The sequence below is a fragment of the Crocodylus siamensis genome, chromosome 15 (assembly GCF_052110815.1).
Source record: "Crocodylus siamensis isolate JL-2025a chromosome 15, ASM5211081v1, whole genome shotgun sequence".
Lineage (NCBI taxonomy): Eukaryota > Metazoa > Chordata > Crocodylia > Crocodylidae > Crocodylus > Crocodylus siamensis.
Window position 1 is genome coordinate 3,088,629 of NC_143409.1, and position 14,700 is coordinate 3,103,328.

At 55.4% G+C, this 14,700-nt stretch overlaps 1 protein-coding gene across 1 annotated transcript in view; it reads right to left on the minus strand.

Moving 5' to 3' along the window:
- Positions 1 to 94: 94 nt before the first annotated feature.
- Positions 95 to 14,700, minus strand: part of CORO2B (coronin 2B) — a 113,491-nt gene continuing 98,885 nt past the window's right edge. The window contains exons 4-12 of the mRNA XM_090028880.1: positions 10,924 to 11,073; positions 9,501 to 9,665; positions 8,766 to 8,882; positions 7,488 to 7,592; positions 6,468 to 6,564; positions 5,196 to 5,308; positions 3,693 to 3,783; positions 2,862 to 3,001; positions 95 to 1,789 (exon numbers count right to left, since the gene is read on the minus strand). Coding sequence (XP_089885006.1) covers positions 1,658 to 1,789; positions 2,862 to 3,001; positions 3,693 to 3,783; positions 5,196 to 5,308; positions 6,468 to 6,564; positions 7,488 to 7,592; positions 8,766 to 8,882; positions 9,501 to 9,665; positions 10,924 to 11,073 — 1,110 coding nt within the window. The 3' untranslated portion in view covers positions 95 to 1,657. The remainder of the gene's footprint in view (positions 1,790 to 2,861; positions 3,002 to 3,692; positions 3,784 to 5,195; positions 5,309 to 6,467; positions 6,565 to 7,487; positions 7,593 to 8,765; positions 8,883 to 9,500; positions 9,666 to 10,923; positions 11,074 to 14,700) is intronic.

Sequence of the window (14,700 nt, forward strand, 5' to 3'; positions counted from 1 at the left end):
GACTCACTCTAGGCTTTTGAAATAGCAAGTCCCCAGCTCCAAACAACTTGCTGGTTTAAAAAAAAAAGAAAGAAAATCAAAGGAGACGTTGTCACTTGCAAGATCTGGTATCTTGAAAACATTTTATTTCATCACTATTTTGTGGTAGCATAAATAATAGCAAATGACAGCACATTTAACGGAAGGGAGGGAAAGCATTAGGGGCAGAGCGCAGTGTAAATTAACATGGGGGGGAGAAAACTGTTGCACTGATAGTGCTGAGCAGTTAACGCCCTACTTCATTTAAGTGAAAACATACCTAGGCAAACTAGCCGTATTTGGTGTTCGTCCCTGTATCGTGGGTCTAATTCACAAAACCATGACTGTATATGTATACATTAGATATGCATATACGTATATGTGGATACATATACATATGTGTGTGTGTGTGTGTAGTGCAGCTTGAACGCTCTGCAATTGTTTCACTTGGAACAGATATGCAGGTGGACGTACAGATTTACACATCCAGACTTCCCAGATTTACAATCCCATAGTCACAAAATGCCTCTCAGACAGAGTTTCATGGGAGCAATTCCCACCAATGTGGAGATTTTCATTAACAAGCCAGAGCTCATCTTCTTTGCTACAGGAGGTCGCCCTAAAGAGGGAAGATGCGACGTGGGGAAGGGACCAGCAGCACGCTCCTTTTCTGCTTTCCCATGCATACACAACGATGGCAGTCGTCACCGCTGTATATCCAGGAGGAAACGGGCAGCTAAGCTCCTCGTGAGAACAGACTGACAGCCCCAATGCCTGTCGAAAACCCAGGGCAGTTTAAAATGTATATATTGCATAGTGGTTGTGAACACATGTGTGCACCCACACACACATGCATGCACACGCACGTATGCATGCACTCCATGCCCCCCCCAGTGGAGCTGTTACAGGTGCAGGTGGGTTAGCCTAAGGGACTGCTAAATGATGCTCTTGCAGCAACCGATCATGAAACCTGGAGATTTGACTAGTGGGTCCCAGTTTTGTGTGGAAAACACCAATTTGAGCTGTTACCCCCTTCTCCCTGACCAGCTGCCTTTTGGCAACATAACGCCCCTGGCAAAAGGGAGGGGTTCATTTTTTTTTTTTTTGGCCGAACCTCCTTTAAAGAAAGGCCAGGACAGGAGGAGGTTGGGAGACCTTTTGTGAACGGCGCCCTTTACATACGTGCTAGTGCAGTGAATAATTCCAGTCCCGACGCCCGTCTGCATCCTCGGTCACATTTTGCATAGGAAACAGTCAACAGCAATTAACCACTTTGCTTTCTTAAGGGCACGCTGCTTTTTACCTCTCATTTGCTCTACAGTTCAAGTGTCATTTATGTTGTGCCCCACCAGTTAGTTCCAGAGTCTTTCGAGATAGGGAATAAATTGCTCCTCTACTTACTCCAAGAAAAAACCCTGGGATATAAATACATATCCAGCTTCCTTTCATGCAGTAGCTTTCAGTTATAATGCACAGGCCATTTTAGTGCTAGATAAGACTACAAGGACATATTTCCAGTTAGCGTGTGGACTCTTGGCAGCTCACTTGACTTCTGGCTCATATTCTGTGTAAGTGGATACAGGAAAATTAAAGAGCGAGTATAAACAAAACGAGTTTATTTATAAAACGTCCCTTGAAGTTAATTATTCTTCGGGCTGTTGCGTAGATTTTTCAGCTCCAGCTGTAGCTGTCGAATCCTTATATCCTTCTGCGAGAGATCTTCCTTCAGCCGTCGGATCTCGTCTTGTTGTCGGAAAAACATTCGGAGGAGCTTAAGGGAAAGTAAAAATAGCGGTAGCACGCGGTGTTAACTTCTCTAGCGCCTGCTCGCCCCCACAGCTCTGGTCCCCCCCCACGCGGGACCCCGCTTTCCTTCCAGGCAGCAGCTCTGCTCCCTTGACACCCCTGCCCCTCTGCAGCCCAGCTCGCTTTGAAACCCCTGCCCCTCGTGGTCTGCATGCGAAGGACCCGACGGCTGCATGCCGGAAAAGCAAGTCAGCGCCGGACTCAGCACCGACGACAGGATCTGGACCCAGCTGCCAAGAGAAGTGGTGCTGGCTCCCACCCTGGGGGGCTTTAAGGGGAGGCTGGATGAACACCTCGCCGGGGTCGTTTGACCCCACTACTCCTTCCTGCCATGGCGGGGGGTCGGACTCGATGATCTGCTCAGGTCCCTTCCGACCCTAGAAACTATGAAACTATGAGTGCCCAGCGCCCTGACACGTTGCTCCGCGAGATGGGGTTGATGAATGCTATTGGGAGCTTCGTCTTGGATGCTCTGCTTTTAAACTGCAGCACAGGCTCTCGAAAGCACAAACCGGTGCTTTGCAGGTTGCATTGCTGTCTTTTCCATTGAGAAAATCAGGACCTCCGCCACCTGCCCGCAGCCCTCGACGGCCAAGTGGCAACGGAGGTAGCTGAGGTGGTGGGTGGCTGATTTCCAAGGAGGATCAGCATCCCCGGCCCGTGGCTGCTGTGAAGGTCCAGGGGACCGGCACGGGAACAGCCCTCGAGTCCCTCGTTGTGATGGCGAGGGCTGTTTGCAAGCAATTCAGGGTGCCGCAAGTCTAAGGGGCAGCAGGACAGCGCGGGGGCATTGCATGACTAGCTTGTGCCGTCTCAAGCAGGGGAAAGGCTTCGCAGCTCTCGAAAAAGGGTCCTGCATTTGACAGCACCTTGGAGGAGGCAGTCCTGGTATATGACTGAGTGGCTGAGACTGAATCTGGCCCCTTCTGACTTCCCAGGAAAGTCAGCAGAGCTGACCGGCTGTATTGCCCCGTGTTAGAGGAACCGGGCTTGCAGCTTTCCGCCCCTTGGAGCCAGGCGGCATCCCCGCGTCTTACCTCGTTCTCGGTCCGAGGCGGCACATTTTCTAGCAAGTCTATCCCATTAACGACGACGCTTTTCTTCTCTCTTATTGGGGCCTTAAAGACCACTTTGGATGTCTTTTTGTAGCCCTCTTTCAAAGACATCAGTATGGGATCTAGGGTGAGAAAACCAAGAGGGAGATGACCGCCTGCTCCGCTACGCTGCACGACTTCGAGTTTCTTTCCTCGAAAAGGCCCTCCTCCCTTGCACTTGCTAAAGCGCGCTCCCCACCAGTTCGACCCCCGTGCAGGGCAATCTACCTGGAAGCCAAAACCTTCATGTCAAATCCCAGCTCAGCAACCGACCTATTATGTGACCTTCACACCCCACTTCTCTGCCGCGGTGCTGCCCATCCTGCCCTTTGTCTTGTCTAGTTGCACCGCAAGCCCTCCAGTGCAGGCACCGTCTCACTACGCAGCGCACGCCGACTAGGTAACGCTGCTTAACACGTCAGTCCTCAGCCGCGACGTATCTAAAGCAGATGGATTTCACCCGCGCCTGCTCGGACAAGGTACATCTGCGCCGTCTTCGGCACGACAGCCCCCAAGCACAGCTGGAGCTGCCGGGGAGTACGACTATACGAACAAAGGTCTCTTATGGACATACAGCCTCCTTAACCCCAGGCAGAGCCCGTCTGAAACGGTTCCTGCAGGTTTCCTGCATTAAATGCATTCCCGCGGCTGCCAACGCGTATGCCGGGGGGGGCTGTCCCTACGTCACGACTTCACCGCGAGGGCGGGGGACCAGCGGTTGTGTCGGGGATCAATAAAAAGCAGGAGAGCCCCACGCCGGGTTAGTTCATTTACCTCTGTTCATTCCACTCAGCCATTCATCCGGCGTAAGGGCCGGCTCCGTACCCGGAGTCATCGGGTAAATGTCCTCTTGGTACGTTTCAGACTGCAAACAGGGGAGAATAACAGTTGTCACCACCTCAGTACGGGTGTCAGCAGCTGCTAGCCACTCTTTCAGGTGCGCGCGGCCGCACAGACGTTCAGCAGCAGCCCAGGAAAAAGAAATAACTAGCTGTGCTTGCCCCATTCGCCAAAATGGGAAGTCAAGAGTCCTTGCTGCTGCCTATTAAATGCAAGCTCGACTGAAAACAATACCCTCCGATGCCGGCCTACGCCTCAGCCGTGCAGCGGACAAGGGAGTTCAGAGGCAAAACAGCCACCAAAAGTTGCATCCATCTGCCTGAAAACTGAACCGGAAAGTTTGGGCGGGTCCCTGCTGCTGGGGAAACGGGCCAGGGGGCACCGAGCATACGGCCACTCGTTGGAGATCCCGTTTCAAAGGTGAAAGGTGCGTGCTTTGGGCACGCAGCATGTAAAGGAAAATCTCCAAGGGAAATAAAATGAGGAAAGCTGCACACCAGGGACAGGGGCCAAAAATATTCCCTTCTCCACCCCTCTTCTCCCCCTCCCAGCACCATTTATCCGCCTGCAAGTGACTGGAAAGTTCAGAGGACAAAGGAAAACAGGGTCTGTCGAGTTGCTTCTGTTGGGAAAGCACTGCTGCCTGACCATCTTAAATCAGCCTCGCACCCGGGGGTGGCTCGTATTTTTGTTTCAAAATTCAGGACCTTCCTAGTGACAGCTGGGCAGAGCTGGCCCCAGCATATAGGGCTTTGGCTCTTTGTCGTGGAGCTCAAGCGGGGGGGGTTGATGTCCCAAAAAACAGCAGCGGCATGAGCCAGAACAATCCCAGGATCACCTCTTTAGGAAGAAAGTTTCCTTGAGCACAGAGCAAGGGGTTCATGTCACTGCAAGCTGTGGGCATTATAAAAAAAAAAGTTCCCAGCCAGGATGGAAGTTGGGATCTTAACTGAATAACTGGTGTACGAGGCAGGCGACATAGAGCTGAGCCCGTTGGAGGGCAGGGGGTCACCCACAGCCTGGAAAAAAGCAAGCTTGTGACACTAAGTTGTGAGCTAGGGATATGGCGAGCAGGTTCAGGGCAGCCAGGACAGATATTGTGGGCAGCAATATAACCCCCAAGGTGTTTCGTTTGCTATACGCAGCTGGCCACGGCCCATCTGTCACCCACTGGATCTCCAGCATTTCCACCCGAATGCCTCTGATCCACGCACACGAGAGCCAGGCTCCCTGCACCGTCTCAGGGCGAGCGATTGAGTCCCCACGGCTCTCCCCCGGCAATCGTTCGAAATGCAGAACCCAGACTTCTTTGATGCAACTGGGGAGCAAAAATGCAGTGACCCCCGCTCCGCTGTCCGAACTTGCCCGGAGACAAGGCGTTAGCGCGCTGAGTTCAGGGCCCCGAGCCAAAGTGCCGATTTGCACTGAAGTACTCACCCTTCTTGGCACGATCATCGAGATTGGCTCAATCAGACCCTTCAAGGTAACGAGCTTGTAGAACCTGAACACCTCGCACGCGGACACGTCCAGCCCGTGCTTTGGCATCACACCTGTTGGAGAGTGCACGCGTGAGCAAGGGGCCTTCCACTTGCACTGCAGCGGGCAAGGGCTCTGGCAACGCGGGTGCATTTTCTCGGTGAGGAATGAACCGCGAGTAGCACCCGCCAGATTGCCAGCGGAGGCCCACGAGCGGGGTGCCTGTGCTGCATGCCAGCGTCACGAGGCGTCGTGTCAGCCCCGACATCATTGCGTGTAAAAGGCACAGTCAAAAGAAGCATCGTTATTTCCTATAGAAAATCTGCAGGGCTTCACAAACGGAGACGAGCCACCAGCGTGTTGTACAAGGACATGATTCTCTGCCTTTTGCTTAAAAGCGAGGTGTTGATGAGGGCTGTCTTGTACCACGCTCATAACCTGGAGCCTGCCAGTGCTGCCAGTGACTTCAGCTCAAGCTGTAGGGGCCTGTCCTTCGACACTCAGCGCTACTACTCCTGGCAGGCTCACCGCACGCCCAAGGTACGCACAGACAGCTCTGCAAAGCCGTGACCACACAGTAACCTGGAGCTTTTCACATCAGATCCACATGACACGGGTCTGCAACTGCTTTCAGGCCAGCTCAGGATGGAGCGAGCTGCTAGCAAGGTGCCCCAACGGCATGGCAGCTATACTGCCCAAAAAACCTGTTCACACGCAGGCTTGCAACCAGCTGAGAGTGGGGCAGGAGCAGCAATCAGGGCATAGCACTGGCAGTAACCAGGGGAATATGAAACAGGTGGATCTTATATGCAGTAATGGTGGGGACCCACGCGCTGCCTGCGGTTGCATATGAAAGATTTAGGACTACAGGTGGGATGAGTAATTGTACATGCATGTTCTTTGGAAATGGAGGACTGCAGGGGGGGTGAGTAATTGTCCATGCATGTTCTTTGGAAATGGAGGATACATTCCTGCCATGGGAAGAGCCACACATATTAAATACCACCATGAAAACCACTGCAATCCTAAATTAATTTTCCAGCAAATAATCAGCTACCTAATGGCACAGAACATATTTGAACAGTGAAAGTCAGCGCGGTGCAGACAGCATGGGGCTTTTTTTTTTTTTTTATGCAAAGCATGTTTACCAGCAAAATTGAATTATAACACTTCAGTCTTTTTTTGAGTAGGAGTGCCCAACGGGAGAACGATCCATACCACACGAGCCCTTACCCAGTCCTTTCTGTGGGGCGGGAGAGCGAAACTCCATGAGATAATTCAGGTAGGGCTTCTCCGAGCTGATTTCGTAGTATCGGATGTTCCCATCTCCCTGGGGGGTGGGGAACAGAGGTAAGTTTAACAGCGGGTTGTGAAAGCCGTACGCAAATGAAAGGGCTGGTTCAGAGGAGCGTCACAGGACGCTGCCCACCATGCTGTGTGGGAAGCACGCCGTGCATGGTAGGATGCAGCCCCCGGAGCCAGCCCGTGCAGGGTCTTGGTGCAGCAGCTGCACTGTCTGGGAATGGAGACTGGCAGGGTGACTGGAGGGTTTCCGAGCCAGACTCCCCACACAGCAGGTGTTTGCTAAGGGGCTACAAATCCGGCTTCACCAGGCACAGCCTGTGTCCAGGCATTCGACCGCGCGTGCTCCAGCGCAGACAGACACGATACCGGAGCGCAGCTAAAGCAAGGAGCATCCTTTAACCAAGCCTGGCCCATCCCGGAGGAGAAGCAAGGAACAGTAAGCAGGGCTGCGATGCACAGGCAGGGAACCGCCGTGCTGACATTTATACGTGCGCTCCCGGCAAAGCACACGCTGTGCGTTACGCGGGGCCATATGCTGGCTCCGGCAGGGGCCCGTATGCAGCCCATAGGAAACCCATTGCATTTAAATCTTTTCAGGGCCTCCTGTCTGCGGTGCAGTATTTGCATCCTGGATGGCTCTTTCCAAAGCTGTCTGGAAGCATCAGCTAGCCAGGCCGCAAAGGGAGCAGGTGATCCTTCACAGAGACTTGGGCAGGAGCAGCTCCAACGACACGCAACGCACTGCTGGGGCCAAATCCAAAGGAGCGACTCCAAATCTGCGCTCACGAAAGCTTGATCAGCATCTCGGCCCCAGTGCTTAAATGTAAATGCGCTCGTCAGAGATGGGCCCTTTCGCTTGCTTGCCTTGGGAGACGATTGAAACTCCGCTAAGTCAGTCTCGGCCTTGGTGCCACGTGTTGTTTTGTGGCCCGATGCAAACCAACGTACCTTTCCAGCCAAGTACAGCATGTGCGTGTCAGCATCGTAGAAAGGGAACAGGAGCCCTGAGAGCCCGTCGATCTCCTCCTCTATCAGGGGCATGGACAGGTCTTCCTGCACAAGGAGGAAATCACTGAATGCATCAGCAAAGCATCACCGCAGAATTGCACAGATGCTTTGCACTGGATGCAAAGCATCGGCAAAGCATCACAGGTTTCGCACAAGCGGCGTCCACTGGTGGGCAACGTCTGGGAAACCTGGGCAAACTCGCCATCCTCCCCCAGCACTGCCAGGCGAAGAAGCACCATACGAGTCAGAGGGGAGGGGGAGACTGAGGCCACTGTCTGGCCCCTGAACACACGGAGCAAAAAGTGGCTAGTTAAGGTCTTGTGCAAATGCACTGCTGGGCCCTGGGTGTGTCCCGGGTCCGTAGGGGATGCAGTACAAGCAGGATCCAGCCACCGCTCAGCCCGGAGCCGTGCTGGGTGCTGGCATTGCTGCGCGGTTTGTGCTTGAGACCCAGTCTGGGCTCTGAGCAGGGAGGGGAGGCAGAAGGAGAAAGGAGGAGAGTGCCAAGCGCTTTCTCCCTTCCGCTCTCCCGAGACAGGTCTGGGGGTAGCGGCGGTCTGCAAGGCGCAGACCCTGACCTCCGGGGGCAACCGGTCCCCAAAGCGGACAGGGCCACGGCCACACCCCCAGCGCCCAGGCAGACTCAAACTCTTCGGTCTGGAAGGCTGCGCACGATGTCAAAGGCGAGGGCGGGAAGGTTTGCTGGGCCGGAGCCGGTCAGCTCACATCTGCCTTAACTAATTGCGCACGCCGAGCTCCAGCTTCCCAGCCGGCTCTCCGCTGGAGGCTGGCCCAGATTCTCCGAGTTACATAAAGACCTATGCAGCATCCCTTAGGAAACGAGGAGGAGCAAAGAAACTACTCCGCATGTGCTTGGTTTTTGGTTGCTACAAGAGGCATCTCAATCGCGCCTCGTGCCGGGGGATGCTGCGGCTCCCGAGGGACGTGGAAGTCAACGAGAGCTGAATGGGGCACCTAATTCCTGCCAGTCTGCTGATGGAGAGCCCGTTCCCACCGAGGACCCCAGCTCTTTACCAGTGTCGAGGAATTCGGATGCAGGAAAGCACTGCCGCCAGGCAGGTGCCGGCATGCTGCGGATGGCGCCGGACACCTGGACGACTTGCCCCAGTCACCTACGTCTGCACAGGGCAGGGCGCGGACCCTTGGACCGCCTGCTTGGCCCGCGTGCCCCCTCCGCCGCCGGGAAAGGCTCCTGACCTGGTCCCAGAGCGCGATCTGCCTCGTGTTCCACCGCGACACGCCGGTCGTGAGCAGCCGCTTCGTGTTCCCGAGGAAGACCACCCGGTTCACGCGGTGGTTCTTGCAGCTGGCTTCCTGGAAGGAGAAGAGGCCGGATGTGCCACGCGGGCTGGACGGTGGCGCCTTCCAAGGGCCCTGCTCTCTCGGCAAGCTACGGTGGAAACTCAAGCCCCCGAGTCGGGTGCATGACCCTCGAGGGGATCTCGGCCCCGGGCGCCCCACACAATCCCCCGCGCTCCGGACGGCCTCTGCAAGCTGCGTTCTCCCCTCGTCCTTCCTCTCCTCCCGCGCTGCAAACCGCGAGCTCGGTGCTCATGCAAGGGTCCCAGCAAAGGGGGGGAGCAGTGTCTGTGATGGGTTCGGGGGCTAAATCGGGGCCGGATCCCTTCTATGTCTACGCTGACATTTGAGACTCCGCCGCTTCTCGAATATCGTGCGCAACCCTTCCCAGGGGCCCTCATTCCTCGGGAGCGCTTCCCTCGTGGCGCGCTGACGGTGAGCTTAAAATTGCTTCCTCCCACCGCCCCCAGCTTCTCCCCCGCTGTACACGTGAGGAACGCAACTACCGACTTTGGAAACCCTTCACTGAATAAAGCCTAAGGCTGCGTGTGCATTTGCCAGAAATAACAGATGCCTTTCCTGGGACTTCCTTGAGACAGATCCTTGGCAACTCTTCTGCACCCAGCTCTTCACCTGAAGCACTCGGCCCGAGCGCGGCTCGATGACTCGCAGCTTCTTGTCCTTGCAAGTGGTAGAGAGCAGGCTGCCGTCGGTGTTGAAGGACATGCAGAGTATGACGTCCGTGTGGCAGTCGATCATCTTGACCGGCTCCCCGATGTCCAGGTTCCAGATGAGAACCTGGGGGGAAACGAGGAGGGATTATCTTAACCCTCGTTTGGAAAAGAAAAACTCAGTGCCAAGGCTCCTTCGCCAACACGTCTGTGCAAGACCGCGTCTGGCTCGGCGCTGACGCCCGATTGCAACCCCGGCATGAGCACGGGGGTGTCATTTGAGCCAAACCAGCAGACTCCGGCCCCGGGAGAGAGCTGCGCCGCGCCACGCCAGCCCAAGCTGTGCTCATGCGCAGAAGATGGGCGCACCAGGCCGATTTTATCTCTTTAGCGCTCGTGTTATATCAAGGAAGGTAAAGGATAACTTCTGGTCGGAGCTGTGTGTCGTTCTGCCGTCAGGAGGACTCTGAACCTGGCAATTTGGGGCTCCGTGTTTGCTGGCCCTCCCTGCTTTCCCTTGCAGCTTTTGTTCAGCGGATCAGTGAAAAGAAAGGTCCTTTTCACCCCAGCAAACTCGACCTGGGTCGACGCGCGACCACCCTGCCAGCGTGTCCCGTGGTCCAAATGAAACGGCTGGTTGCATCCCCACAACCCCAGCCCCATGTCCCACAGAAAAGGAGCGAAAGTCCTGCAGGATCAGTGAACCAACAAGCCCACTCCCCACAGCTATTTCTGCAATCCCTTCTTGAGGCAGGATGTTGGAAACATGGATGACCTGGTTTTGCTGCACAACGCGGACGGGTCTGGGAGCACAGCCACGAGCGTAAGCGCTCGAGTTCAGCGCTAGCTTTGCAGGGCGACCAAAGGACACGCGAGTTTTACATGCACATTATGCAGACAGAAGGCCAATATGACTAGGTAAAAGGAAAATATCACTGTCTGCTCTCTGTGTCCTCATGTTAGTCCATGCCAAGTTCTCTGGGGCGCGAGACCCCAAAGCACCTGCCTCGGCAGATCCTGGATCTCGAGTGCATTTTCATTGCGTTGATTAGCAGAGAGTGGTAGAAAGCCCCGAGGAGGAGAAGCGACCATGAAAAAAAACAGCAAAAGGCTTGGCCAACCCTAATTCCGATCTTTCAAGACCCTTCAAAGAACCGGGGCCAGGTCCACACTGGTGCAGCCATCTCGGTCGGGGTGGGAAGGGCGAGATCTTTGCCCAGAGCTGCACTGGTGGAATCATGTAAGAAAAAAAGGTGCTTTTCCTGCAACGGCTGTTTTGCTCACGGGGTAGGGTGACTGGGCCACTGTTTTGACCGGAGCTATACTGGTAAAGAGTGGTCCCAGCTACAGCCGAGTGTAGCTCGAACTCTCCCGGTGTACTTCACCTTGTAGTCGTAGCCTGCGCTGAACAGGACGTTGTTGGCGGTCGGGTGCCATTCGACGAGCCCGACCCGCCGGCTGTGCCCGTACAGCTCGAGGACGGCGTCTGTCAAGTTGCGCTTTAAGCCTCCGTCTGGAATTTCCCATATTCGCACCTGAAAGGACAGCGGGAGCAAAGGTTATCGGGAGGAGACCTCTCTGCCCTGACCTGGGAGGCCTACGAGAGCCTCCTTTTCCCTGCCGAGCCTCCGCTCGCTAGGCTCCATCTGGGGTTTCCCCCAGGAGATCGTCGGGATCCCCAAACGCTGTGGGAGAACCGGGGCTGAGCGCATGCAAAGGCGGCGCGCTCACCCCATCCCCTCGTTCCCGTCTGTACGGGGGGGGGTTGTATTCCCTCCTCCCACCTCCCGTGTCCCCGACCCCCTCCCCAAATTCTGGCTGGCACTGGGAAGGCAAAGCCTCGGTTCTCTTCCGCAGAGATGGGCTGGCGGGTCTAGTCCTCTAAGCCGTGGGAGGGATCTGCGATGGCTGGCAAAGAGGACCCGGCGTGCACCTGGTGCCAAGTGAAAAGTAACGCAAAAAGATACGGGAGAGCCCTCGAAAACGAGCACCTGAAAGCTATGCCACTCATTCGTCTGCAAGTGCACACGCGCACCCCCCCGGGGGAAAGAAATCCAACCTCGCAAGAGTCCTCCTGAAGAGCCAGGACGAAGGACTTCAAGATTTCGTGCTGCTGCTGGATAGCAATAGCGGCAGCAATATACTTCGTACTGTTTGTGCCGCCACAGCTGGGCAAACCAGCTTCTCCACCCGGCGTATCTGGGGAGCGAGTATTGTGAAGGCCGTTCCCCATTTGCTGGTACAGCCGCCTGACGGAGGGCCTTGAACTACTGGAGCAACCTGAGGAAGGCGGCTATGTGATATCCTTGTTTTGCCATTTAGCGCGGCGTTAAAAGGGACACTCGCGACTCACGTAGCTTCAGTTCAAAACAGGACCGACTCCGATCTCGGCCTGGTAGGGCAAAGTGACCCCCCTGACGGCAGTCGAGACAGGTGGGGCGCGGCGTTCAATCACCAGCTGAAATCCTCAAGGAATGACTGTGCCTTTGCATGAGCCGGTCGTAGCAACTGTAGGAAAGCTGGGCTGGAAGGGACTCGCAAGGGCGTTTAGTTCAGCCCTCTGCTCAAGGCAGGACCGGCCCTGACTGCGCCAGCCCAGGCACGTGCCTAAGCTGCTCCTGAAAACTTCCAAGGATCCGCAGCTTCTCTGGGGGCTCGTTGCAATGCCTGACCCCTCTTCTAATCTCCAACCTACATTTCTCCTGCCGCAGCTTGAGGCCATTGCTCCTCGTCTTGCAGAGCCACAGAGAAAAAGCCATCTCCATCCTCTCTGTAATTGCCCTGCGAAGGTCTGCTCTGCCCGAACCGCATCTAGCATTCACAAAGCTGTAAACGCACACGCACACACTCGACTGATACCTGCTGTCACACCACTGACTTCGGCGTGGGCAGAGCAGCGCGCGCGGCCTATGCTACTTCTCCGAGGAGGAGAAACAACACAGAGAGGCTGTTGCATTGCAGGGGGATTCACAGTTGCACCGGCATCATTACACAGGGTCCCCAAAGGCTGCTAAATTGTAATGGCCTTTCAGACGAGCAGAGTCAGGGCAAAGCTGAGTGCTTCCGAGGCCTGCACAGCTGCTGAGGACATCAAATAAAACCCAGGAAGAAAGATTTGGAAGATAACGGGTGCACCGTGCAGGGAAAGACGGGGTTATTTGAAGACTTCTCTCCTCTAATGAAATGGGGGATACAGCTCTTTTCAGCTCCGTCATAGGGCGCTGGTGCGGGTCTGAGCCCCGCATCAGCCACGCCACGTCTGTCGAATTCAGTCAAAGAGCCTTTTTTGCTTCCTTTTTCTGCAGAGCACCGCGGTAGTAGAGGACACTCGGAAAATGGCATGTCAAGACATGCTGGGTTGACCTAAGGCACTGGCTGAAGTCAGGCTGGCGTGCTCTGTGCCGGTTAACCACCCGGACGGAGACAAGCAATGGCTCGGACATGCTGAAACTCTTAGCTCTGCTCAAGTGCTTGGGTGTTGGTGTCACAAGAGCGGCACTTCCTTCACGTCTGTTCCTATAGTTCGGATCAGAGGACGACACTATTGCACTCGAGGGTTCCCCGCACCTGGCTGCTTGTGGCTCCAGCTCAACACAAGTGTGCCCTGCAGCCAGAGGTTCGACGGTGGGACTGAGAAGGCCGAAGGAAGAGCGCAGCGGTATGGACAGCGTCTGAAAATCTGTGCAGTGGAGAGCTAGTCTCAAGATAGCAGGAAAGCCTGGAAATCTTCCAAAGGGAGCTGTAAAGGCAGTGACCGAGGAAGCTGATACCAGGCACTTAGACTAAATACTGGGGAGAGGCCTGTTCTCTCTCTCTGGCATGTGCAACGCCAGAGGTGATAGTGACCCTGGGCACTTGCTGGAAGAGGAACGTGAAGTTGTGAAAACATCTGGTGGGACAAGAAGCAAGTCGCGTTGTGATGGCAGAAGCGCATCCCAGATCATGGGGGAGAAGCGGTTTTCCAGAGGTGGTCGGGAGGGCGCGATTAATGGTGCAACCACAGAGCGGGGCGAGATGGGGAACGGTCAGCTTCTGCCCTGGCCATCAGGACTTGTCCTCTGCGTCGGGACAGAGGTGTACAACCCCGAAGCAGAAAGCTAGCTCCCAGGTCTCCCAGCCTGCAAAAAAATCAGCTGCTGAGCCGTCTGCTTGAAACCTGGTCTCTATGTCGCAGGCTGTGCAAGGCCTAAGTTATCGATCGCTGGATCACACCGGCTGAAAGGGCACACCGGGACAATAAAAACAGTAGCTAAAAGGTCAAGCTAACAAAGTAGGAGGCTGCACAATCTGAATTGCAAAGATAGCCCCGAGATGGGCATCGGTGAGAGAGCGAAGACGGACATCCCCACGCAACGAAATCCAAGCGGCGACTACGACTGACAGGACACGGAAGACACACGGCGAGTCGCCCCGCAGGCTGGCAGCCCCCCCACGGACGGGAGCAGCCGTGGGCCCAGACTCTCCCGTCGCTTCGACGCATTACGCAGCGGTCTGGCGCCTTGGAGGGTCCGGATTCGAGTCCGTGAGAGGAGACGAGAGTAAGGCCCAGGGCATCAATGTGAGAGGAGCTGGGGAGCGAATGGATGTAGTCATAAAAATCCCTATGTGCTTTACAAAAACGAAAGAAAGGAGTCCAGCTGAGACAGGGTAAGCTTGACTCCAGATTTGCAAGCCTCAAGATGCAATCCAAGCAGCACAACAAGCAGGAAACCGCCTGACACGCCTGGCCTGGCGGGTGGACAGTCCTCTCGGCCTGTGCCGACCACTACCAGCGCCCTGCAGTTAGCAGCCCAGATGCTCATTAAGGCCTGTCAGTGCCCAGGCTACTACTGGGGCAAGGGGTTACAAGGTCAGCAGCCTTAATGAGGTGCGAACAGCTGAGAGCAGGTTGAGCACACAGAGGTTGATTGCTTTAATTAGCACCTCTACTACTGACATCATCAGGATCCTCAAATGCTGTGGGAGAACTGGGGCTGAGCACATCGTCCCCTCGTTCCCGTCCGGACGGGGTGGGCTGGTATTGCCTCCTCCCATCTCCTTTGCCCCCAACCTGCCGATGACTAGTGCCGTTTGCACTATTGAAATGGCTGCACACCTTCCTTAAGGGCAGTGTAGGTGGCTTGTACTGTATTTCAGAAGTCAAACGTCTACGGAGTACTCCA